Source organism: Culex quinquefasciatus, chromosome 1 (genome assembly GCF_015732765.1).
Source record: "Culex quinquefasciatus strain JHB chromosome 1, VPISU_Cqui_1.0_pri_paternal, whole genome shotgun sequence".
Lineage (NCBI taxonomy): Eukaryota > Metazoa > Arthropoda > Insecta > Diptera > Culicidae > Culex > Culex quinquefasciatus.
Window position 1 is genome coordinate 112632890 of NC_051861.1, and position 25114 is coordinate 112658003.

A 25114-nucleotide genomic window follows, 5' to 3' on the forward strand; every position below is an offset into this window, starting at 1 on the left:
CAATCATGGAAGACGTATAGAATTCTTGAAGAAAATCCAAATCAACTTACGAGCATAGTTCAAGCCAAAACGGGGTCAAGGCTATATTTCATGTTCAAAAGGGTACTTGGCTGCAGTCCATGCCGTGGCCAGGTCAAACTAATCAAATCGAAAGTGTCAAATTACTCCGTTTCACACGGATATTATTACGCTCAAGTCAAAATCAAGGGTCAAAGGATTGGATTCAATTACACATAATTTTCAAAATTTTGCTTGCACGATTAATCAATTTTAGTTTTTTTTCTTCTAAAATTGCATTTTAGCAATTATGCAAAGTTGAAAGTATTGGAATTGTTTCAAAAGAATCAATTTAAAATTAAATTCAATTTTGCTCTTGAGCAATTCTCTACGAAATCGGTCTTTTTTCTTCAATTTTAATTTTTGTATATTTTAATCCGGCTGAAACTTTTTCGGTGCCTTCGGTATGCCCAAAAAAGCCATTTTGCATCATTAGTTTGTCCATATAATTTTCCATACAAATTTGGCAGCTGTCCATACAAAAATGATGTACGAAAATTCAAAAATTTGTATCTTTCGAAGGAATTTTTTGATCGATTTGGTGTCTTCGGCAAAGTTGTAGGTATGGATACGGACTACACTGGAAAAAAATGGTACACGGTAAAAAAAATTTGGTGATTTATTTATTTAACTTTTTATCACTAAAACTTGATTTGCAAAAAAACACTATTTTTATTTTTTTTTATTTTTTGATATGTTTTAGAGGACATAAAATGCCAACTTTTCAGAAATTTCCAGGTTGTGCAAAAAATCATTGACCGAGTTGTGATTTTTTTAATCAATACTATTTTTTTCAAAAAATCGAAATTTTGGTCGCAAAAATTTTTCAACTTCATTTTTCGATGTAAAATTGAATTTGCAATCAAAAAGTACTTTAGTGAAATTTTGATAAAGTGCACCGTTTTTAAGTTAAATCCATTTTCAGGTGATTTTTTTAAAATAGTCGAAGTTTTTCATTTTTTTTAAATTAGTGCACATGTTTGCCCACTTTTGAAAAAAATATTTTTGAAAAGCTGAGAAAATTCTCTATATTTTGCTTCATCGGACTTTGTTGATACGACCTTTAGTTGCTGAGATATTGCAAGGCAAAGGTTTAAAAACAGGAAAATTGATGTTTTCTAAGTCTCACACAAACAGCCCACCATTTTTCAATGTCGGTATCTCAGCAACTAATGGTCCGATTTTCAATGTTATAATATGAAACATTTGTAAAATTTTCCGATCTTTTCGAAAACAATATTTTCAAAATTTTTAAACCAAGACTAACATTTTAAAAGGGCAAAATATTGAATGTTTGGCCTTTTTGAAATGTTTGTCTTGATTTGAAAATTTTTAAAATATAGTTTTCGAAAAGATTGGAAAATTTCACAAATGTTTCATATTATAACATTGAAAATCGGACCATTAGTTGCTGAGATATCGACATTGAAAAATGGTGGGCTGTTTGTGTAAGACTTAGAAAACATCAATTTTCCTGTTTACCTTTGCCTTGCAATATCTCAGCAACTAAAGGTCGTATCAACAAAGTCCGATGAAGCAAAATATAGAGAATTTTCTCAGCTTTCAAAAAATATTTTTTTCAAAAGTGGGCAAACATGTGCACTAATTTAAAAAAATGAAAAACTGCGACTATTTTGAAAAAAGTTACATAAAAATGGCTATAACTTGAAAACGGTGCACTTTATCAAAATTTCACTAAAGTACTTTTTGATTGCAAATTCAATTTTACATCGAAAAATGAAGTTAAAAAATTTTTGCGACCAAAATTTCAATTTTTTGAAAAAATTAGTATTGATTAAAAAAATCATAAATCGGTCAATGATTTTTTGCACAACCTGAAATTTCTGAAAAGTTGGCTTTTTATGTCTTCTAAAACATATCAAAAAATAAAAAAAATTAAAAATAGTGTTTTTTTGCAAATCAAGTTTTAGTGATAAAAAGTTAAATAAAAAAATCACCAAATTTTTTTTACCATGTACCTTTTTTCCAGTGTAGTCCGTATCCATACCTACAACTTTGCCGAAGACACCAAATCGATCAAAAAATTCCTTCAAAAGATACAGATTTTTGAATTTTCGTACATCATTTTTGTATGGACAGCTGCCAAATTTGTATGGAAAATTATATGGACAAACTTATGATGCAAAATGGCTTCTTTGGGCATACCGAAGGCACCAAAAAAGTTTCAGCCGGATTAAAAAATACAAAAAAAATCGAATGACCGAAATCCTAGAGAACTGCTCTCTTGTAATAATCTCTAGAAGTTGATGTTTAGTTCTAACAGAAACCAGCTGTTTCGAACCGTTACAGGCCAAAAGGATTATTTTTGCAGCATCATTTTTCAAACGCATCTCGCGTCCACCAAAATCATCAATCTCCCGTGAGCGCAAAGGTTTCAATTTCCAAGTTTTAAACAAATAACCCAAAAAAACGAGAGAAAACTTTTCTCACACTCCGCTTTGGAGAGCCCTTTAAATGTTCAGCTAGAAGCGAAAAGGTTTTTTAAAAAATAAATCTGTACCCGAAAAAAGAAACTTAAAATCTCCCGCAGGCCATCATCAATTTACCTCTTTCCCCCTATTTTTTTTTTGTTTAAATCTCCACTATTTTGCAACGCAGATAGACAAAATAAATTTCGATCGATTCCCTTTCGCAACTTAAAAAAGTTTAAAAACCGAGGGGAAAACCACCGCCAGTCCGCTCTTCCTTCCTTCTTTTTGCTCTTGGTGACCCTCTCAAATTCCAATCCTCCAGCCCAAAATCCCTCAAAATGATGAATTATTTGTCCCCTAAGTTGTTTCACTTTTTTTCGGAAGAATCTTCCTTTTGCTGCAGCGGCGCAGCGCCAAGTGCACTTTTAAATTGGGGTAATTTCGAGCGCAAAAAAAAGTTCACTTTCTCACGGTGACCTTTTTTTTTTTGAAAATTTAAAGGTCCCTCTCTTTTTTTTTGAGGATAGCACCTAAAAAAATCTGCCAGTTTAAAGGCCACCAAGCAAATAACTCATTACTATTATCATCGTTTGAACTCGGCGGGATATTCGATACCCTCATCGATGCCATTCGAAAAAAAAGGTGGTTTTTGAAAATTTGAAAAATTTCAGGGGTGAAAACAAAAAGCTCGATGTCGGGAAGAAGGTTAACTGTATCATTAGGTGAGCGAGCGTTTCTTTGAGGATTTAGGGAAATTTATTGAAATTTATCCCTAAGGGTCAGGGCATCAGGGATTGTGACTAAATTAAGGGTCTGTGGACGGAGTGGACGAAACGGAAAAGGTGCTAATTGACGGCGTTCGGTCAATACTTGGGCTGTGAAGGGGGAGGTATTTAGAGGGTTTTGTTTGAATAATATTTGCTTGGAGAGGCTTGGGGTGCAAGTATTTAAAAAATGCCCATGATTTTTTTTCATATTGATCACACCTAACGATCACCATGATAAAGAAACTGTGAGATCAAAGCATAAATTATTTTTTGCAATTCCGTCGTGAAACTACTTACTTTTCCTGTCATTCTTAAACGACGAAATAGCCTACTTTTCTGTACCAAAAATAACAGAATCGAATAGCAACACTTATCAAAATAAATGCGGAAAAGTTCTACTTTTCAGCATTGAAATGGGTGCTGAAAAGTTGAACTTTTCGGCACATGTTTCGAAAAGTAACACTTTTCAACATTTTTTTTATTTAAACGATTTATTGACAAAATACATGAAAATTTGACTTAAAATTTCACTCAATGGGTGTTTTTAGGAATTGCAAAAAATGTTGTATGGAACTCGTTGCAAAACTTGATTTTTTCAGCACTCTTCGTATTTATCCAACTCGGTGAACCTCGTTGGATAAATGTACGACTCGTGCTGAAAAAATCCACTTTTTGCAACTTGTTGCATAAACTACTATTTCACGATTAATTCTCTTGATGAACTTTAAAAGATTTTCTTTTGATGATGATTCTTCCATCGCTGGTCACTGATTTTTTTTTAAAGAGCAATTCTCTGAGATTTCGGTCATTCGATTTTTTCTGTATTTTTTAATCTGGCTGAAACTTTTTTGGTGCCTTCGGTAGCCATTTTGCATCATTAGTTTGTCCATATAATTTTCCATACAAATTTGGCAGCTGTCCATACAAAAATGATGTATGAAAATTCAAAAATCTGTATCTTTCGAAGGAATTTTTTGATCGATTAGGTGTCTTCGGCAAAGTTGACACTAAAACTTAATTTGCAAAAAAAAAACACTTTTTTTTTTATTTTTCTGATATGTTTTTGGAGACATCAAATACCTACTTTTCAGAAATTTTCAGAACGGGCAAAACATCTTTGAACGAGTTATGAATACTTTAATCAATACTGATTTTTTCAAAAAATCTAAAAAATTGGTCGCAATCAAATTTGCAATCAAAAAGTACTTTAGTGAAATTTTGAAAAAGTGCACCGTTCTCAAGTTACAGCCATGCCTCGGTTTAGCACCGCATATGGGGGATGCAAAACCGATGCGTGCATAACCGAGGCACAGAGCTTATAGGATTTTGGCTATATGGGAGACATTGGTTTTAGTCGTACGAAAAATCATCCAAACATCAAAAAATTATAGTGTTTTGAAATCGGGATGATGTCAGCTATCCATTAAAATGATTATTTCATGAAAATTTTCACAAAAATACGTATTTTTCCTATTTTTCGAAAATGCATTTTTTTCTCTAAAGAAACCAAAAATATATTGTTATTGCAATATGGGCATCAAATGATCAGGTTTTTTTCATACATTTTGGATGTAATAACAACATTTGTGTGGCAGTGCGTGGCCGAATGGTTATGCTGTCCGCTTTGTAAGCGGATGATTCTGGGTTCGATTCCCATCTGCTACAACCTTCCATCGGATGAGGAAGTAAAATGTCGGTTCCGGCCTTGGTTGTTAGGCCATTAAGTCATTCCAGGTGTAGGAGTTGTCTCCATGCCATAAATACAAACAACACACCAAACCAAACCTACTCCGGTAGAATCGCTGGCGGCGGTTGGACTCACAATCCAAAGGTCGTCAGTTCAAACACTGGGGTGGAAGGTTCCTTGGAGTAGAAAGAGGTTTGGGTGCTCTCCCCATTCAAGCCTTAGGACTCCTAGGTTCGAGCAGAAACTTGCAATAGAGACCACAAAAGACCCGGGGGTGTGGATGGTTTGATTTTGATTGAACAACATTTTTAGAAAATACTCAAAATTTTCACAAAACTACGTCTTTTTAAAAAAAACTCCAAATTTCAATTTTTACAATATGGGTATCAAGCCATCGGGACTTTTTCATACATTTCGAATGTAATAACAACATTTTTAGAAAATACTCAAAATTTTCACAAAACTACGTATTTTCGAATAAAATACTCAAAATTTCCGTTTTTACAATGTGGGTATCGAACGATCGGGATGTTTTCATACATTTCGAATGTTTTTTTGAAAATACTCCAAATTTTCACAAAACTACGTATTTCCGAAAAAATACACAAACTTTCCGTTTTTACAATGTTGGTATCAAACGATCGGGATTTTTTCATACATTTCGAATGTAATAAATATTTTTTTAAAAAATACTCCAAATTTTCACAAAACTACGTATTTTTTAAAATAAATACTCAAAATTTCCGTTTTTACGAAGTGGGTGTCGAACGATCGGGATTTTTTCATATATTTCGAATGAAATAACAATATTTTTTGAAAATTCTAAAAAATTTCACAAAACTACGTATTTTGGAAAAAATACTAAAAATTTCTGTTTTAACAACGTGGCTATCAAACGATCGGGATTTTTTTGATACATTTCGAAAGTTATTAAAAAAATTAAAATACTCAAAATTTTCACAAAACTACGTATTTTTGAAAAAAAAAATTATTTGACCATTTGATACCCATATTGTAAAAACTGAAATTTTGAAAAGTTTTACAAAAATACGTAGTTTTGTGAAAATTTTGAGTATTTTCAAAAAAAAAATATTGTTATTACATTCGAAATGTATGAAAAAATCTCGATCGTTTGATACCCACATTGTAAAAACGGAAATTTTGAGTATTTTATTCGAAAATACGTAGTTTTGTGTAAATTTTGAGTATTTTCTAAAAATGTTGATATTACATTCGATATGTATGAAAAAATCCCGATCTTTTGATACCCATATTGTAAAAATTGATATTTTGAGTATTTTTTTTCGAAAAAACGTAGTTTTGTGAAAATTTGGAGTATTTTCTAAAAAATTTGTTATTATATCCGAAATGTATGAAAAAACCTGATCATTTGATACCCATATTCCAATAACAATATATTTTTGGATTCCTTAGTGAAAAAATGCATTTTCAAAATACAGGAAAAATACGTATTTTTGTGAAAATTTTCATGAAATAATAATTTTAATGGATAACTGACATCATCCCGATTCCAAAACACTATAATTTTTTGATGTTTGCATGATTCTTCATACGATTAAAGCCAATGTCTCCCATATAGCCAAAAACCCATAAGCTCTGTGCTTCAGTTAAGCACTGGGCCGTGCTTAACCGAGGCAGCTGAACGGTGCAAAACCGAGGCGTGCAAAACCGAGGCATGACTGTATAGCCATTTTTAGGTAACTTTTTTTTTTTCAAAATAGTCACAATTATCCATTTTTTTAAATCAGTGCCCATGTTAGCCCACCTAAAAAAAAAATGAAAAGCTGAGAAATTTATATTCTATAATTTGCTTTTTTGAACTTTGTTGATACGACCCATAGTTGCTGAGATATTGCCATGCAAAGGTTTAAAAACAGGAAAATTGATGTTTTCTAAGTCCCACCCAAACAACACATCATAATCTAATGTCGATATCTCAGCAACCAATGGTCCGATTTTCAATGTCAAAATATGAAACATTTGTGAAATTTTCCGATCTTTTCGAAAACAATATTTTCAAAATTTTCAAATCAAGACTAACTTTTCAAAAGGGCCAAAAATTCAATATTACGCCCTTTTAAAATGTTAGTCTTGATTTGAAAATTTTGAAAATATTGTTTTCGAAAAGATCGGAAAATTTCACAAATGTTTCATATATTGACATTGAAAATCGGACGATTAGTTGCTGAGATATCGACATTGAAAAATGGTGGGCTGTTTGGGTGAGACTTAAAAAACATCAATTTTCCTGTTTTTAAACCTTTGCATTGCAATATCTCAGCAACTAAAGGTCGTACCAACAAAGTCCGAAGAAGCAAAATTTAGAGAATTTTCTCAGCTTTTCAAAATTATTTTTTTCAAAAGTTGGCAAACATGTGCAATAATTTGAAAAATGAAAAATTGCGACTGATTTTGAAAAAAAGTTACATAAAAATGGCTATAACTTGAAAACGGTGCATTTTATCAAAATTTTACTAAAGTACTTTTTGATTGCAAATTCAATTTTACATCGAAAAATTAAGTTGAAAATTTTTTGCGACCAAAATTTCGATTTTTTGAAAAAATCAGTATTGATTAAAAAAATCATAACTCGGACAATGATTTTTTGCACAACCTGGAAATTTCTGAAAAGATTGCATTTGATGTCCTCTAAAACATATCAAAAAATAATAAAAATAATAAAAAAAGTGTTTTTTTTTGCAAATCAAGTTTTAGTGATAAAATAATAAATAAAAAAATCACCAATTTTTTTTACCGTGTATCATTTTTTTTCCAGTGTAGTCCGTATCCATGCCTACAACTTTGCCCAAGATACCAAATCGATCAAAAATTTGATCAAATTATTAATTTCTCGTCTCTCCATACCCTCAGTGACCGTGATGGGAGCAAGGGCGTCTGTGCAATGTGTCCCTGCACACGCTACAATTTTTTTTTTGACAAGACAACAATTTTTTCAATGGATCAACTATGGTCCCCTTGGACCGAGCTGTCAAGTAGGAGCTTTTCTGTCAAGAAGGACCGCGAGGTTAATTTTTCAAAATTGATTTAAAACCCCATTTTAAACTCTTTGTGGTCGTATAAAGGGTCATTGTGTTCAGAAAAATTAGCTTTATCGCTGTAAACAATAATATCAGCAATCTAAGCTTCATTAGGACCCAATTGCTCTATAGTTAAAAATGACGAAAAGATAAAAAAGAACTACAGGGGAATTACAGACAACACTGCTTTGAGTCTCAAGGGACTTTTCTCATTTTTTTTCCGTGTCAAGAACACAACTGCCCGGCTGAAATCAGTATTAATAAATGTTTATTACTTTGTTCACTTGTCTCGCTTAATTGGTTGAATGCAGTTCACTTTTGTTTTGTTTGTTTTTTTGTTGTGTCATAAACAGAATAGTCATCCTATTATGGCTGATATAATCATAGTAATAATCATATTGTTTCATATGCTGGTTGTTCTTCTGTATTTGCTTACGATTTTGTTTTTGCACCGCGTTTTTTTTGTTTCGATTCTTGCTATTTTGGAAACATAATCACTCACTTTCAACTGTTTGCTCTGGTTCAAAACCGACATTGCTCTTTCATTGTGTTGTTTTTTGTGTTTTTTGCCGAAATGTTTAGTTTAGTTTTACGCCGACAGGGGTGTCGTTAAAAATGTGTAAAGTGTTACTCTTTTAGAATCGTGTCTAGGAATCTGCTTTTATTTCTCGGACTTTCGATTTTTTTGAATGTGACTGTTTTTTCTTGCTTGTAAGATTCGAAATTTTGACCGGATTCGGAACGATGCAAAATGAACAGAACTCATATTCGACTTATTGACTGTGTGATAGATTAGTTTGTTTGTTTGTTTTTTCTAACAAGAATAAGTTCTAACCAGAACTTGAGTGCAACTTTTAATGGTAGTTGGTATTTCTGGTATTTGGTTCTAATTGGATTGAGATTTCTTGCGTTAAAATATAAACCATGTTGTTTGTAACACACGTTAGTTTTTTTTTTTCGTGTAAGAATTGACCTTTTTGCTGAGTGAAATTGTTTCATTTTTTTTATTCAGGCTACAAGATAGTTTGTTTTTATTTTTTTTTGCTGTGAAATTTTCACAAAGAACGAATTAAAAACAATTGTTTTTCTCTTTTTTATTGTTATGTTTGTCGTCGAACGATATTACTTTTAGAATTTTTTTAAAGGGGTTACTTTCTACAAATGTCAAACTATCAAAAACGCACACACACAAGTACAATTTTGCGTGGAACTATATCAAACGTTTGTTTTTTTATTTTGTTTGGTTACCTTACGAAAAAACGAGTATCAAATCACAATTGGTTTGCCAATTTCAGTTTAAACTTTTGCTTCAGATTCAGGGTTGATAATTTCGCTTCAGAACATCTACAAAAAGGGTTTTTTTTTCTTTAATTCGATTTTACTTTGATATAGGTGAGTTCTATCTCTAGAGTCATTCAAGGTGATAGCGAGCAAAAATTACTAGAAAAAACTCTCAACAAAAGTTTATAGTTTCAATATTTGATATTAGGTTCGTAAATTGTTTTGTATTGGTTTTTGCACTAGTCTACTTCGAATAATTTTTATTCAATTGGTTTTGTTCTTAAATATCATTGTGTGTTGTGAGCGTGTGTGTTATGTGTGTGTGTATTTGTGTAATCGATGCAGATAAGTCACGACGAAACGAGAGCACTATCTGGAAGTCTTTGTTTAAAAATTATACAGTTTTCTATCCTACTTGGTTTTATTTATTTTACAACTTTGGTTTTAACAAACCTGTAATGTTTTGTTTTGTTTTGCTTGGGATTTGTTCAAAACCGATCTCGGTTTCAACCTAGAATTGGGGATATTTTACTTATTCGTGATAAGAGTTGTGGTATTTATCGTCTATGAATTGGTAATCATCTTTTTCAAGGTCTTTAACGATAAAATTGTCGTTATAGATATTTCGATAATTCTATCAGCGATAACTTATATTTAATATTTTTCTAAAATTTACTAAAACCAGCCAAATTATGTTGAATTTTCAAGCTTCCTTTAAGGTTTTTTTTGAAAATGCGGTAGGTTTCAAAATATAAATACTCAAAAAAATCACAAAATATAGTATTTTTTAAAGAACTCAAATTTTTATAATTTGCAATATGGGTATCAAACGATTTGAAATTTTGCATGTATTTTAACTATTTTAGAGTTTTTTTTAAATTAAATACTCAAATTTTCACAAAATACCGTACTTTCTCGAAAACACTTTTTTTTCTAATTTGCAATATGGGTTTCGAATGATTCGAAATTTTACATGCATTTGCACTGTTTTAGATATTTTTGAATGAAATACTTAAATTTTCACAAAATACCGTATTTTCTCGAAAATACTAAAACATTAATAATGCGCAATATGGGTAACAAACGATTTGAAATTTTGCATGCATTCTCACTGTATTAGAGTTTTTTGAATGAAATACAAAAATTTTCACAAAATACCGTATTTTCTCGAAAATACTCAAATTTTTAGAATTTGAAATATGGGTATTAAACGATTTGAAATTTTGCATGCGTTTTCACTGTTGTAGAGTTTTTTTTTTTAATGTAATACTGAAATTTTCACAAAATGCCGTACTTTCTCGAAAATACTCAAATTTTTATAATTCGAAATATGGGTATCAAACGATTCGAGATTTTGCATGCATTTTCACTGTTTTAGAGTTTTTTTTGTAGTGGGTCTCGTGGCGCAGGGGTAGCGGCTTCGGCTGCCGATCCCGATGATGTTATGAGACGCGGGTTCGATTCCCGCCTTATCCACTGAGCTTCTATCGGATGGTGAAGTAAAACGTCGGTCCCGGTTTCTCCTGTCTCGTCAGAGGCGCTGGAGCAGAAATCCCACGTTAGAGGAAGGCCATGCCCCGGGGGGCGTAGTGCCAATAGTTTCGTTTTTTTAGAGTTTTTTTTTAATGAAATACTCAAATTTTCACAAAATACCGTATTTTCTCTAAAATACTCAAATTTTTATCATTCGCAATATGAGTATCAAACGATTCGAAATTTTGCATGTATTTTAACTGACTAATTTTTTTTAATGAAATACTCAAACTTTCACTAAATACCATATTTTCTCGAAAATACTCAAATTTTTATTATTCGCAATGTGGATACCAAACGATTTGAAATTTAGAATTTATTTTAACTATTTTAGAGTTTTTTTAAAATTAAATACTATCACAAAAAACGGTATTTTCTCGAAAATACTCAAATTTTTATTATTCGCAATATGGGTATCAAACGATTCCAAATTTTGCATGTATTTTAACTGTTTTAGAGTTTTTTTTAATGTAATGCTGAAATTTTCACAAAATGCCGTATTTTTTCGAAAATACTCAAATTTTTATAATTCGAAATATGGATATCAAACGATTCGAGATTTTGCATGCATTTTCACTGTTCTAGAGTTTTTTTGAATAAAATACAAAAAATTTCACAAAATAGCTTATTTTCTCGAAATTACACATTTTTTATAATACGAAATATAGGTATCAAACTATTTGAAATTTTGGATGTATTTTAACAGTTTTGGAGTTTTTTTTACTAAAATTTTCACATATTTTCTCGAAAATACTCAAAATTTTAGAATTTGAAATATGGGTTTCAAACGATTCAAAAATTTGCATGTTTTTTTAACTGTTTTAGAGTCTTTTACAAAAATATTAAAATTTTCACAAAATAACTTATTTTCTCGAAATTACACATATTTTTATAATTCGCAATAAGAGCATCAAACGACTCGAAATTTTGCATGTATTTTAACTGTTTTGGAGTTTTTTTAATGAAATACTAAAATTTTCACATATTTTCTCAAAAATACTAAAATTTTTAGAATTTGAAATATGGGTTTCAAACGATTCAAAAATTTGCATGTTACTGTTTTAGGGTTTTTAAAAAAATGATATACTGAAATTTTGCATGTATTTGCACTGTTTTAGAGTTCAAATTTTCACAAAATACCGTTTTTTCTCGAAAATATTAAAAATGTAAAAATTCGCAATATGCGTAACAAGCGATTCGAAATTTTGCCTGCATTTTCACTGTTTTAGATTTTTTTTAAATGAAATACTCAAATTTTCACAGAATACCGTATTTCTCGAAAATACTCAAATTTTTATGATTCGCAATTATGGGAATCAAACGATTCGAAATTTTCCATATATTTTAACTGTTTTAATTTTTTTGAATGAAAAAGTGAAATTGTAAAAAGTTGAGTTTTTTGTGTTTTTTTAGTATTTGAACTTAAAAACATACCATTTTATCAAATAAAAAAAATACTTAGAGGCAACTTTAAAATTCAACATAATTTGGTTGGTTTTAGTCAATTTTTTGAAATATTTTAATTATAATTTATCGTCCGTTACCATCGATAGAATTATCGGAAAAACGATAACGATAGATTATCGTTATCGTCCCGACGATAACGATAACCATTATCGTTATCGTTAGACGATAATTCCATCGATTAACAACCTTGATCATTTTATATTCGGTTTGCTTTATTGGCTAAAAATAGGAGCGTGAGAAAAACAAGTTTGCCCCCGGCGAGAATCGAACCCGCGCCGCTTCCGGCAAGCTTCGATTCCCAACGCGAAAGCTGTCAATTCAACTACTTTCTGCAAACGCTCGTTTCAACGTTCTACGTTTCCGCAATTGCTACTTATTTGGTAAGTTTTAATCATGTTTCGTTAAGCCACTTAAAATTTTTCTTTTCCCAACTTCCCTCAACCGGAAAGGAAAAAAAACAAGGTCTACCTTACCGACGGGCGTCGTTGTATCGTGCTTGTCGAAAGAAAAGGCGATCGGTAAGGTAGATCCAACCAGCGCTTCGCTACCGATGTGTTGGTGTGCGTTTCGAGTGAGTCAGAAGTAAGAAAAGAAAAATCTAAAGCGTACGCTTGATGCATTTTGTTGTTGTTGTTGTTGTTTTGTTGGGTTAGATAATAAGTTAAAATGTGTAAGATTTATTTAGTTTATCTTGAAATTCTGTCTAGGCAAACAAGCTGATCTCTGGTAATATTTATTATTCATTTTTTTTTCGCTAAAGATTTCGAATGAAAAGGTGTGTCGCTTAAGGTATGGGTGTTGTGAATGTATTGGTGAGCTCGAAGCTGTCCGTCGCACTAGTTTGCGCACACGGTGGGAAAATTGACCAATTTGCAGTGCTAATTTTTGCGGGTTTGTTTTTTACTGAAATTATTCAACTTTCGGGCGACTTTCGGCCGGGCGACCGGACGGACAGCTTCCTCGTGCTTTGCGTTGTGTTTACTAGCAGTGTTTTTGTTTACTTTTTGTTTAATGCGCAACGATCGGATAAGTTTTGAAGGAAGATAAATTCTTAACTGTTACTTTTTTGTTTAATAATGTTAGACTTTACGTTACTTTCGCTAATTAACGCCTTCCGTTCGTCGGTTTGAATATTTGTTGGTTGATTTTTCTTTAACCATTTAACGCTCATTTGACATTTCTACTCCCTAATACGAATGTCAATATTTGAAGTAAAGATTAATATCACAGTAAATATTTCAATTTATTATCGACATTTACACATACACAAATATTCTGGGGGCGAAACTGTGTGGGGGAAATCTCGCTCTCACTCGCTCATTAACGCTCTCACGCACACTCACTCACGGGAAGAGATCTGTCACTAACACTGCTGCTGCTGGAAAGCACAAAAGGAGAGAGATTCTCACGGCCTACTGCCGCTGCGCTGCCAAGATTAAAACGTAAAATACACCCAAAACCGAGTCGATAACGGTAAGTAACGTTCAAGGCCTACTAAAAGTGACGTTTGTGTCTGCATTGTTTGTTTACTATAGTAAGTCTACACTTTGCTGCTGCTTCATTCCTTTCGCTCTACCATTGGTGTATTCGTTCCGTTTGTTTTTGTTTGTCTGCCGGTTAAAACGTGCGTTTCGCTAATCCTAAACATAACCTCGAAAAAAATCTTAAACTCAAAACAAAAAACTTGTACTACGTGCTATTCGTTTGTTTACCTTGCAACTACACGCTGAACTAAAACAAAAAAAAATGAGTCTCAATCACACAACTTTACTTGCAAGATTTGCAAAGTTAGGTTAGGTTGCCAAATGTTTGACATTTGGCAACCTAACCTACCAACCGTCAGCTGTCAAACCGCTCAAAGCAACAAAAAACACTCTCACATGCACAACACTGTTTGTTCGCACTTGCTGTCTATGTGTTTCAGTCGATTTTCAATGGGGTCCGCACGCTGCGTGCGTGCGCGCGCTTGTTAAATTTGAATAATTACTGAAATATTATCTTTACTTGAAATATATCACACGGGTTTCCTTCTCTTCGAGTTATTTCTTTTACAACTTGGTTTACTTTGTTTACTTTTAATTGATGTACTTGTTTTTTGCTTTCTTTTTGTTTGAACTCTACTTACTGGCGAAGAACGGGGGTGGTTAAATGTTGTGGTTAAATACGAGTTGATTAGTGGATTTTTGTTGTTGTAGAACTTGCTGGTTTTGTTGGGGTTTGTTTTGATGGATTTTTACACAATTATGTCGGCTGTATAAATCGCCGATGTTTTCTTGTTTATGAGTTTTCACCGAGTTTGCTTTTCTAGAAATTTAGTTGTTTTGATCGATCTTTTTTTTTTAAAAAAAAAGTCAAATAAATAATAATACAAAACTAAAAAAAAAAAATATCGAAGTGTCTTACCCCTCGGAGCAGCGTCAATTCGTAAACAAAGCACATCACTGGGCACTCGTTGCCATGACAGTTGGCACTTTGTTTTGCTTCTGTTCAGGCAAATTTTCCAACAAGTTTGCTTTGTTTTGGTAAGATTTACTCGAAACGGTCTTTGTTTTGTTCTAAAATGATCTAGTTTTGAAGAAAATTCTCAATGTTTAGGAAATTGGTAAGTTTAACGAAAGCTGTGGATGGTGATGAGTTGAAGAAGGCAGGATCGCTGGTAACCACCGTCATCGGCACCAGCAAAGAGATCCGGACTCGTATTTTGCAGGGAATTGTGCATACGGATTACGGAAACCTCCACAGAATCCTCTATGGTCACGAGATCTGGACGATTCGGCAGGAGGAGGAACGTGCCCTCTGAGTAAATGATCAATCAAAACAACTACATTTAATGTGAAATACTAGAGTACTTTCTACCCTAAACATCTTCGGGAAGGTTAGTTACAGATTCTTTAAAAATCAGTTAAATTATTCGCTTTGACGCAGCTTTTTCGTCAATCTTTTCTCACTTGTTCAGACGACCGAGCTACGGCTTTGCGTCTGCTTTGCGTCCGGTACAGTTAAGCCTACAATTCTGCACAGCTAACAGAAAACTTAAACGGTTCAAATAAAATCAAAACAACCAACCTAATCCTAGGTTACACGACAAAAAAAGAAACAGCCTTTAAACCTTAAAACTAGACTCTCTCGAGAATCATCCCGACCTACACCGTCCACCCAGCAAGTAGCGCCCTTCTACTTGCCCTGCTTGCCGGCATGCTTCCCCCCGTGTCATTTGCCACCCTGCGTCGGTCCGTTCCCATTGCCGACCGGGGCCACCCCATTGTTGCCGGCCTGGTTCTGCTGCTGTACCAGCGCCAGCTCCTCCGGCTTGGGCGGAATCAGCGTAAACTGGTCCTGCTCGATCGGTTTCTTCAGCCAGTCGCCCAGGTCCTCCTTCGCAAAAGCCGCAAACAGCTCCTTCTTCGCCTGCTGGTACTCCGGCACGGCCATCTTCGTTTCAAAGTACGTCGGCAGCACTTCCCGCAGCACCGGCGCCGGTTCCGGCAGTCGCTCGATGATGGCCGCGTACCGGCGGTAAAAGGACTGCTTCGACAGCCGGGACATCTTGTTGGTGTTGGTGTTGTTGTTGATGAGCTTGCCGGTGAAGGAGTTGACGATTTCCACCTCCTGGCAGCCGATGACCCAGTTGATGCTGAAGTTGGGCGGTTTCGTCTGGTTGCGCGACTCGGCCGACGTCATGAGGGCGAGGCGCGGCTTGTTGAGCCGGTACGGCGGCGGGAGGCCCTGGATCGAGTTCTCGACGCGGCCGCAGATGGCGCTGGTGGGAGTGGGGGTAGGTGGAAGAAAAGATTTGGGTGGTGTATTAGAACTGGGACTTGATGAATTTTGTCCATAGTGGATAGTTCAGTGCTGCCAAGCAATGTAATTTGCATTTTATTTTAATTTTGTAGTCAACAATTGATAGCCTTATTTCAAAATGATGATAAATTATAAAATTTTGGCAGTAGCAATTGTCAGTTTGTAAATTTCATCAATATTCTAGATTTTTATTTGATAAGGTCCTATAATCACACAATATTCTATAGATAATTGGAACTTTTCGAGAAATAATACTCTGGAATTTAATCAATTTTATCAATGCATAAATTTCTCAAATTTTACAAATTGAGGAAAATTTAGCAAAACTTCTCGAGTTTATCAAATTAATAGATTTAATTAATTTATCAATAAATTTCACAATGTAAGAAATTAAACAAAATTAACAAAATTATGCAATTTAACAAATCTAACTTTTTTTCAAATTAAAAGAAATATTCAGGATTTATTAAATTTATCAACTATTTAAACAAAATATCAAATTTATCGAATTTATCTAAGCATAAAATTTTAGAAATTTATATAATCAATCAAAATTTATTAGATATATGAAATGCATCCAGTAAACCTACTTTATAAAATCAATCCTGATTAATTAAAATTATCAATTTTAAAATAAATCCAAAAATCGAATTTATTCAACCAATTTTCGAATTTCGAACTTATGAAATTTATAGAACATTTCAAATTTATTATATTTCTAAAATTTATCAAATTTCTAAAATTTCTGAAATTTTTGAAATTTTTAAACTTTATGAAATTTCTGAAATGTATCAAATTTCTGATTTTTTTAAAAAATCATCAAATTTCTGAAATTTTTAAAAATTATCTAATTTCTGATTTTTTTAAAATGTATCAAATTTCTGAAATTGTAGTTATATTTGAAATTTTTGAAATTTCTGAAATTTATAAAATTTCTGAAATATATGAAATTTCTGAAATTTATCAAATTTCTGAAATTTATCAAATTTCTGAAATTTATCAAATTTCTAAAATTTATCAAATTTCTGAAATTTATCGAATTTCTGAAATTTTTCAAATTTCTGAAATGTACCAAATTTCTGAAATTTATTGAATTCAACAAGATTATCAAACTTATCAAAGTAATCAAATTTATCAAATTTATGAAATTTATGAAATTTATCAAATTTATCAAATTCATCAAATTTATGAAATTTATGAAATTTATCAAATTCATCAAATTTATCAAATTTATCAAATTTATCAAATTTATCAAATTTATCAAATTTATCAAATTTATCAAATTTATTAAATTTATCAAATTTATCAAATTTATCAAATTTATCAAATTTATCAAATTTATCAAATTTATCAAATTTATCAAATTTATCAAATTTATCAAATTTATCAAATTTATCAAATTTATCAAATTTATCAAATTTATCAAATTTATCAAATTTATCAAATTTATCAAATTTATCAAATTTATCAAATTTATCAAATTTATCAAATTTATCAAATTTATCAAATTTATCAAATTTATCAAATTTATCAAATTTATCAAATTTATCAAATTTATCAAATTTATCAAATTTATCAAATTTATCAAATTTATCAAATTTATCAAATTTATCAAATTTATCAAATTTATCAAATTTGTAATGTTGTACCTTTTAAAAAAATGCTATTTTATTAAAGATTTGTCGAATTTGTCATGGCAAACTGAGAATTTGTTAATTAGATCAATTTTTCAGCTTTTTTTAAGTTTCAATTTTGCTTTTTGAGTGATTTTGAAACCACCTTAATTAAATATTGTCCAAAATCACCGAAAAAGCCAAAATCTAAAATTTTGGTTCATTGCACGTTAAAAAACTCCATAATTTATTATTTTAAATTTATTTATTCGTGATTGTAAATTTGTAAATTTACAAGTTTAAAAAAATAAGGAAATTTTAACAATTCAGGAAAAAGCCCATTTCAAAAATAATGAAATAAGAAAATTAATAATACAGGAATTCTTCAAGTTAAAAATATCCTGAATTTGATAAATATGCAAATTTACTATTTTAATTCGCTTTAAATGTATTTTTTGATTTTAAAATGTCGTAGAATTATGAAAATTGGTAAATTTAATAATTTTGTTAGTTTTGAAATTTCAGTTATTTTGTAAAGTTTGTGTTTAGTGAAAATTTTGTAGATTTTGTCGAATTTTAAAATTTTTATCAATTTTGTTTAATATGTTAGTTTTATTTATTTTGTTAAGTTTGTTGTGTTTGCTAAATTTGTTAAGCATGGTAGTTTTGTTAATTTTGCTTATTTAGTATTTTTTTTAAATTTTATAGATTTCGTAAATTTTGTAATTTTTGTAAAATTTTGTTCGTTTGGTAGATTTTGTAAATTTTCCAACATTTGTAATTTTTTGTATTTTGTTTCAGTTTGTTCATTTGGTGAATTTTGTTGATATTGTTACTGAAATGAGTGCTGAAAAGTTGAACTTTTCAGCACTTGTTTCGAAAAGTAACTCTTTTCAACATTTTTTTGATTTAAACGATTTATTGACAAAATACATGAAATTTGACTTAAAATTTCACTCTTTGTTTTTTTTTGCCGAATTGCAAAAAATGTTGTATGGAACTCGTTGCAAAACTTGATTTTTTCAGCACTCTTCGTATTTATCCAACTCGGTGAACCTCGTTGGATAAATGTACGACTCGTGCTGAAAAAATCCTATTTTTGCAACTTGTTGCATAAACTACTATTTTTCTATGTTTTTGTGAATTTTATTAATTCTCGAGCAGACGGAAATATCTTGGGAATAACATTTTTTGATGTTCGAAAATACTAGGCCGATAACATTTTATGCTATTTTTAACAAAATTTGTTATAACGACGAGTTATGATTTTTTTTTGTTATTTGATTGTTATTGTAATAAAAGACTGATATCATTATATTCTTTGAACTAATCTTTGTTATTTTAACATCTAATCCGATCATCCCAATAACAGTTGGAAGTATTCTTCCATAACAAAAAATGTTATTCCAATGTTGTTTTGGGTTTTAACCAATATCAGACCAATAACGAATTTTGTTATGATAACATAAACTGTTATTAAACTCTTATGCAAAAATGGATTTTTCAGTTTTTTTTAAGTTTGTTTGTTTTGTTGTATAAGTTAAGTTTTATAAATTGTTAGTTTTGAAGATTTAGTTTTCTTAGCAAATTTTGTTAGCTATGTAAATTTTGCTAGTTTTGTAAATTTTATTGATTTGTTAAGTTTTTAAATTCTTTGATTTTCCGGATTTTAAAACACATCAAGTGTTAGTTTTGTTGATATTTTTTTACGTAATCTTTGCTATTTTGTAAGTTTTTTGAATTTGTATTTTTTTATTTTGTTAATTTAATTAATTTTGTTCATTATGAAATTTTTAAAATGTTGTTGATATTTTGATCTTCAATTTTGTTAAAATTGTTAAATACCATTAATTATTTTTTGTCTTAATTATAGAGTTTTATAGCCGGAGGCTGGTTCTACTATTAAATTAATGTTATGAATTTGTTATTTTTTATCTGCTTAGCTCAGTAGTTTTATTGATTATGTTCATTTGGTATTGTTGATTTTAGTAATTATCATCATCTTCAAAATTTTATCAAAATTGTAAATTTGAGTGATATTTTAAGTATCGTATTTTTTTAATTTGGTCCTTTTTGAAATTTTTGTAGATTTTTTGATCGTTAATTGCAAGTGATTTTTATGTTATAGACATGACCAGTATGACGAATAATATTGAAAATAATAAAAATTGCGTAAGAATTCTTAATTCTTACACGCTAGTCTTAAATTTTGACAAATTGACAGAGGGGTTTTGTTCTTTTCGGACAGCCTGGCAACACTGAACACCCCAACAGATCATGCGTTCGTTTAACGTGACACTGAACCTGGCTTACAATGTGTCTGAAGGAAATGATAAAACCTTTACCAAAAGAGGCAGCTTACCACACGAACAAACAAACAAAAAAGAAAAACAAATCTCGAAGCGAAGAACACATTCCGGCGTAACAACGTAAACACGCACTCCGGTTGACCGTTTTACATTGTTACGCCCGAATCGTTTGTGTCTATAGCAAACACTCACTCACACAGTGTATTGGTAACATAGTAGTAATAGCAAACACCCGGAACCCCGGTGGCTTTCGGAACTATTCAGCAGGAGTCTGAATACTGCAACGTTAGTTCCGAAAGTGTCAAACCGTGCGTTGCACACTACAAAATTTTCCTGACTAAACTTTTTTCATGGATTGCTTGGTTGGAAAATTTCGACGTGGCTGCTCACGCAGCGGCCGGTTCCGGGAAACAACACTTGTCATTTTTTTTGTTTGTTTCTGTTTCCGCTCTGTTTGTGGCCGTTCTCGTATCTTACCGGTACATGTGCGCCGGGTGCAGCAAGCTGCCCAGCACGATCGAGTGCAGATAGATCGGCTCGATCACGGACGCGAGCAGCGATCCTTGCAAGCCGAGCACGTTCCAGCGTGATATTTTGTCCGAGCAGGACATCGTCAGCAGACGCTGCCCCTGCAGGACACCATCCCACGTCTGAATGCCCTCGCTGCTCTTGACCGGTATCGTCCCTTCGCCCGATTCCACCTTGGTGCGCAGCTGGCCGCGGGCTTTCCTGTGTGTTTTTTTTTTTGAGGTTAGGGCGGGGTAGGAATGTTAGGGAGCGCGATCGATGAAAAGATGGAATCAGTTACGGGCTTTTTTTTCGAACGGGGAATTCCACCAAAGAAATTCAAACAAACAACCTAGCCAAGACGCAAACCTGAGCAGTGCCATCTGTTGGCAAAATTGTTTGCTTGCGTGCTTCTCTGGCGAAATGTCCCCAGATCAGAGTGATCTCCCTACCGGTTCGGGTGCTTGTCCACGTCCATGTTGTCGTTCTCGTGCGGACTAAACACCCGCGCGTCTCCGCACGGGGCCGTGTTGATGTACAGATGGAAGTAGATGCCGTCCTTGAGCCGGTACAGCTTGGACGAACCGTCCGTCGGCCGGACGAAGATGCTCGGCTCGGGTTCCGCCGCTTCCGGTTGTTCGCCATTTTTCCCATTTTGTTGAGCAACAGTGTTATTGTTATTGCCGTTATTGGTCGACGCAGCCGCAGCCGCCGCCGCCTGTTTGCAGTGCTGGTCCAGCTGGGTGTAGAAAAAGTCCAGCAGACCCCGCCGGGCGATGATTTCGGCGTGCGAGTCGTTGATCACGGAACCGGTGACGCTCATGTGCTCGCCGCTGACGCACTTGGTGCCGGTGGCGAGGGCGATGACCTGGAATGGGAGGAGATTTTGGTGATTTTTTCACTTTTAAAATTGTTCCCATACAAAATTTGATATTTTTTACTCAAATCCCATTTTCAAATTCTGGTCTCTAGGAACTCAAATAATAGTCATTTCTTTTCTAAAGAATGATTTTCTACGCTTAAAACATGGTAACTGTTTTCATTCTTTCAAAGAATTTAGAAAAATATCTAGGAATTCGTTGACTGACCAGTCTAAATGGAATTACCAGGTTTACTGGCAATATGCCACGGATTACTTTGATTTCCCAGAATTACTACGGATTACCAAAAACCACGCAGAATTGCTAAAATTTATAAAAATAACTTGGAATTACTGCCTAGCTTCCAGCATATTGAGAAAAGTCTTTGGAATTCAATCGACTGACAGCTGTCAAACGCACAAAACCACGTGCTTGGCAATAGTGCGTCCATCCCGGGAATTCCCGGCACAAAATACCCGGGATTTTTTTCAAAAACCGGGATTTCCCGAATCCCGAGAATTTTTATATTTTGTACGGGAAATTCCCGGAATCAAACAAAACTCTAATTTTGGCCTGGAAATTACATTAGCATTACAATTTATAAGTTTAAACTTTTCTAAAATTTTACGTAAATTGGTACCATTTTATGTGTTGTCATTTTTGTTTTTTAGACATCTTAAACCAATTTTTAAGCTGTTTTAGTCATGTCATATAGAAATAAATTAAAAATAAATATTTATAAGATACTTATTTTATTTGAATTAGAAATGTGGTGTATTTAAAATTCAAAGCACAACAGAGAACAACAAAAATTTGTTTAAGCTATCTAAAAACGTTATTTAATCCACCTTTAGTTGGTTGGTGCCTTCCTCGCATATTTCTATCAAAATATCTGAGATCCGGCCTCAAAAAAAGTTTATTAAAAACACTAAAGTACTTATAACTTTTGATATGTCCCGTGTCAGATCTTCAATCTTTTGGACTTGTTGGAAAGGTTTTTTGATTACCTATCCAACGATGGGTCGCATGATAGATCCGGACAACATTTTCATCAAAATATTTGAGATCCGGCCTCAAAAAAGTGTATAAATAACACTTAAGTGCTCATAACTTTTGACGGGATTGTCAGATCTTCAATCTTTTGAACGCATTGGAAAGGTCTTTCAAATACCTTTCTAACAATATATACCATGACGGGTTTTCTTAAAAAAACCACCCTTTTTATAATATTTCAAACTCTAGCCAAATCGTTTTTTTTAGCATAACTTTTGAAGTACTTTTCTAAACTTCATTATATTAACTAGGGTCTTGTGGGACCCTAAGACGAATCGAATGAGACCAAAACGGTCCAAATCGGTTCAGCCAGTCCGGAGATAATCGTGTGCATATTTTTCGGTGCACGGACTCACATCCAGACACACGTACAGACATTTGATCAGAATTTGATTATGAGTCGATAGGTATACGTGAAGGTGGGTCTACGAGGTCGAATAAAAAAGTTAATTTTTCGAGTGATTTTATAGCCTTTCCTCATTGAGTTGAGGAAGGCAAAATAACCACTATACGTAAAATGATTCTACAATCAACACAAAGAAAACCATTTTTGATTGAAACATTCTGAATCAAGATTTGAATGTTTTTTCTAGAACAAATATGGCCGCTAAATGGCCGATCGGGAATGATGCTTTTCAGAGCCTTAACATTGAAAATCAGACCAGTACATTGTCCAGATACCGTCAGCTTGAAAAATGATGGTTTATTTGTTGGAAAAAACACAGACAAAAGCTTCTGACCAGCAGCGAAATTATGAGTAAAATTTGTAATCAGACATGATTTAATATAATAAATAGAGCGTCCAATTTTCCTGGGTTTTGCACTCCCGGGAAACGGCAAAACTATTTTTTGAATAACGGGAATTCCCCGGATCCCGGGAAATTTTTGAAGCAGTCATAAAATATATGTTTTCATTATATTTGTTGTGTTTTTCTAGCTTAAATCATAGAATTAGCTCAAAACTGTTAATTGGTGATAAGCTACACTTCAATCTGAACAAGGACAACAGTCTTTAGATAGTTTAAAACACATTAAAAAAAAGTTCTTTGATGTGCTCTGGAATTTTCAATTAAATGATTTTAATCTATTTTTAACACTTGTAGCCTCAACGGGGTCAAAAAAGTTGGAAATGCAACTTTACCGGCTCTTTGAACACTTGGAAAAAAAAGTTGGAAATGCCTTTTTCATTGTAACTTAGGGTAGACGCATCTGTTTTGAATCTACCTTGTTTTAGGTGATTTTTGACATCCTTCCGGATCGAATGCAACAAGAATGATTTAAATCGGTTGAGTTTTCGCCGAGATACAGCCGGATGAAGTTGCATTTCCAACTTTTTTGACCCTCTTGGTGCTTTTCGTAAGTTTTGTTTATTTATTTATTTATTTATAAAACATGACTATAAAAGCTTAAACAACTGTCTGAAACAACAAGAAATAAAATTATACCAGACAATGTAACACTTTCGCTAAGTTTAGAATTTTATGTTTTATATTTTAAACATATTTAAAAAATTATCTTTAATTCACTACCGCCAACTGGGGATAATCAGGACTGCAGTCTAAATAGGTACAGGAGATGTTAGAGCAATAAATTTGGAAATCGGTGTACTAATTGTTTTGATCTGTTTCTGCTGTAACCGAAATCGATCAAAACAATCAGAAAATTATTTAAAAAAAATTAGCTTGGACAGCTGTCTTAATTCGTTACATTTGTCCTTATATGCTCCAGATGCCGGTTTTTAATTTCAAGTTTAAAGTCATAAATATACGTGAAAATATTTATGACATATGTAAATTTATTTTTAAGTGCATAATTGGGGCAAAATAAGTGCCTGTTGAAAAGAAATATACAATCTAAACGCAGGAATATAATATAAAGTCTTTTTTTTAAATAAATGAAATTTAATAGAAAATATTGAAGGCGCAAAGCATTTTGCGGACCTGTAAACTAAAATTTTAACATTTTTTTTCTTATAAGCCAAATTAATGCTGATATATGCCGACTACAAATTTTAATGCTTTTAAATTCTTATCGATTACTAAGTATTCAAGTGTTGATCTATTTCCACCACCAAATCAGAATTTCTAGTCCAAAATTTGATTTGTTTTCAATTTCGGGAATTCACGGGACAAATTATGAAAAATCCCAGCTTTTCTCAGTAGGGACGTGGCGTTTGGCGTTACATCGTGCTGCCATCTGGTTTTTTTAGCACAAAAGTGGAAAAGTGCTGAGTCATCGTCTAAAAATAGACAGTATCCAATCTCGCCAAGCAAAATGAAGTCGGTAAAGTAGTCGGTTTCGATGGAGAAAAAGTGGAATACGAGGTATAAGGTGTTTTTTTTAGATGTTGCAAATGGAAGAATTTACCTTATAGTTATTTCCAAAACCAGCTAGGCAAATTTCTTATTTCTAGTTGTTCGAAATTTGAAATTTGTCTCAAATTATATTGTAATGGAAGTTACAACTAAATATGCAAGACCATTTTGTTTCGATCTTGAACCACATTGTACCGGTTTCTTACAAAACTTTTGAGCAGATCTGACCACCTTGGGACCGGATCCAGGTTCTTCTTTTACAAAAAAAATTATATTTGGCATTGAAACCCGGGCCATTAGTTTTCAAGATCTTTTCATGGCAATATCTCAGCAACCAAAGTTCAAAATGTAGGAAATTTTCTCAGCTTTTTGA

At 32.6% G+C, this 25114-nt stretch overlaps 1 protein-coding gene across 6 annotated transcripts in view; it reads right to left on the reverse strand.

The window, feature by feature from the left end:
* Positions 1–12401: 12401 nt before the first annotated feature.
* Positions 12402–25114, reverse strand: part of LOC6044766 (double-stranded RNA-specific editase Adar) — a 98237-nt gene continuing 85524 nt past the window's right edge. For all 6 annotated transcript variants that reach the window (XM_038249588.1, XM_038249599.1, XM_038249577.1 and 3 more), the window contains 3 exons: positions 20966–21381; positions 20484–20735; positions 12402–16043 (listed from right to left, as the gene is read on the reverse strand). In XM_038249588.1, coding sequence (XP_038105516.1) covers positions 15494–16043; positions 20484–20735; positions 20966–21381 — 1218 coding nt within the window. In that variant the 3' untranslated portion in view covers positions 12402–15493. The remainder of the gene's footprint in view (positions 16044–20483; positions 20736–20965; positions 21382–25114) is intronic.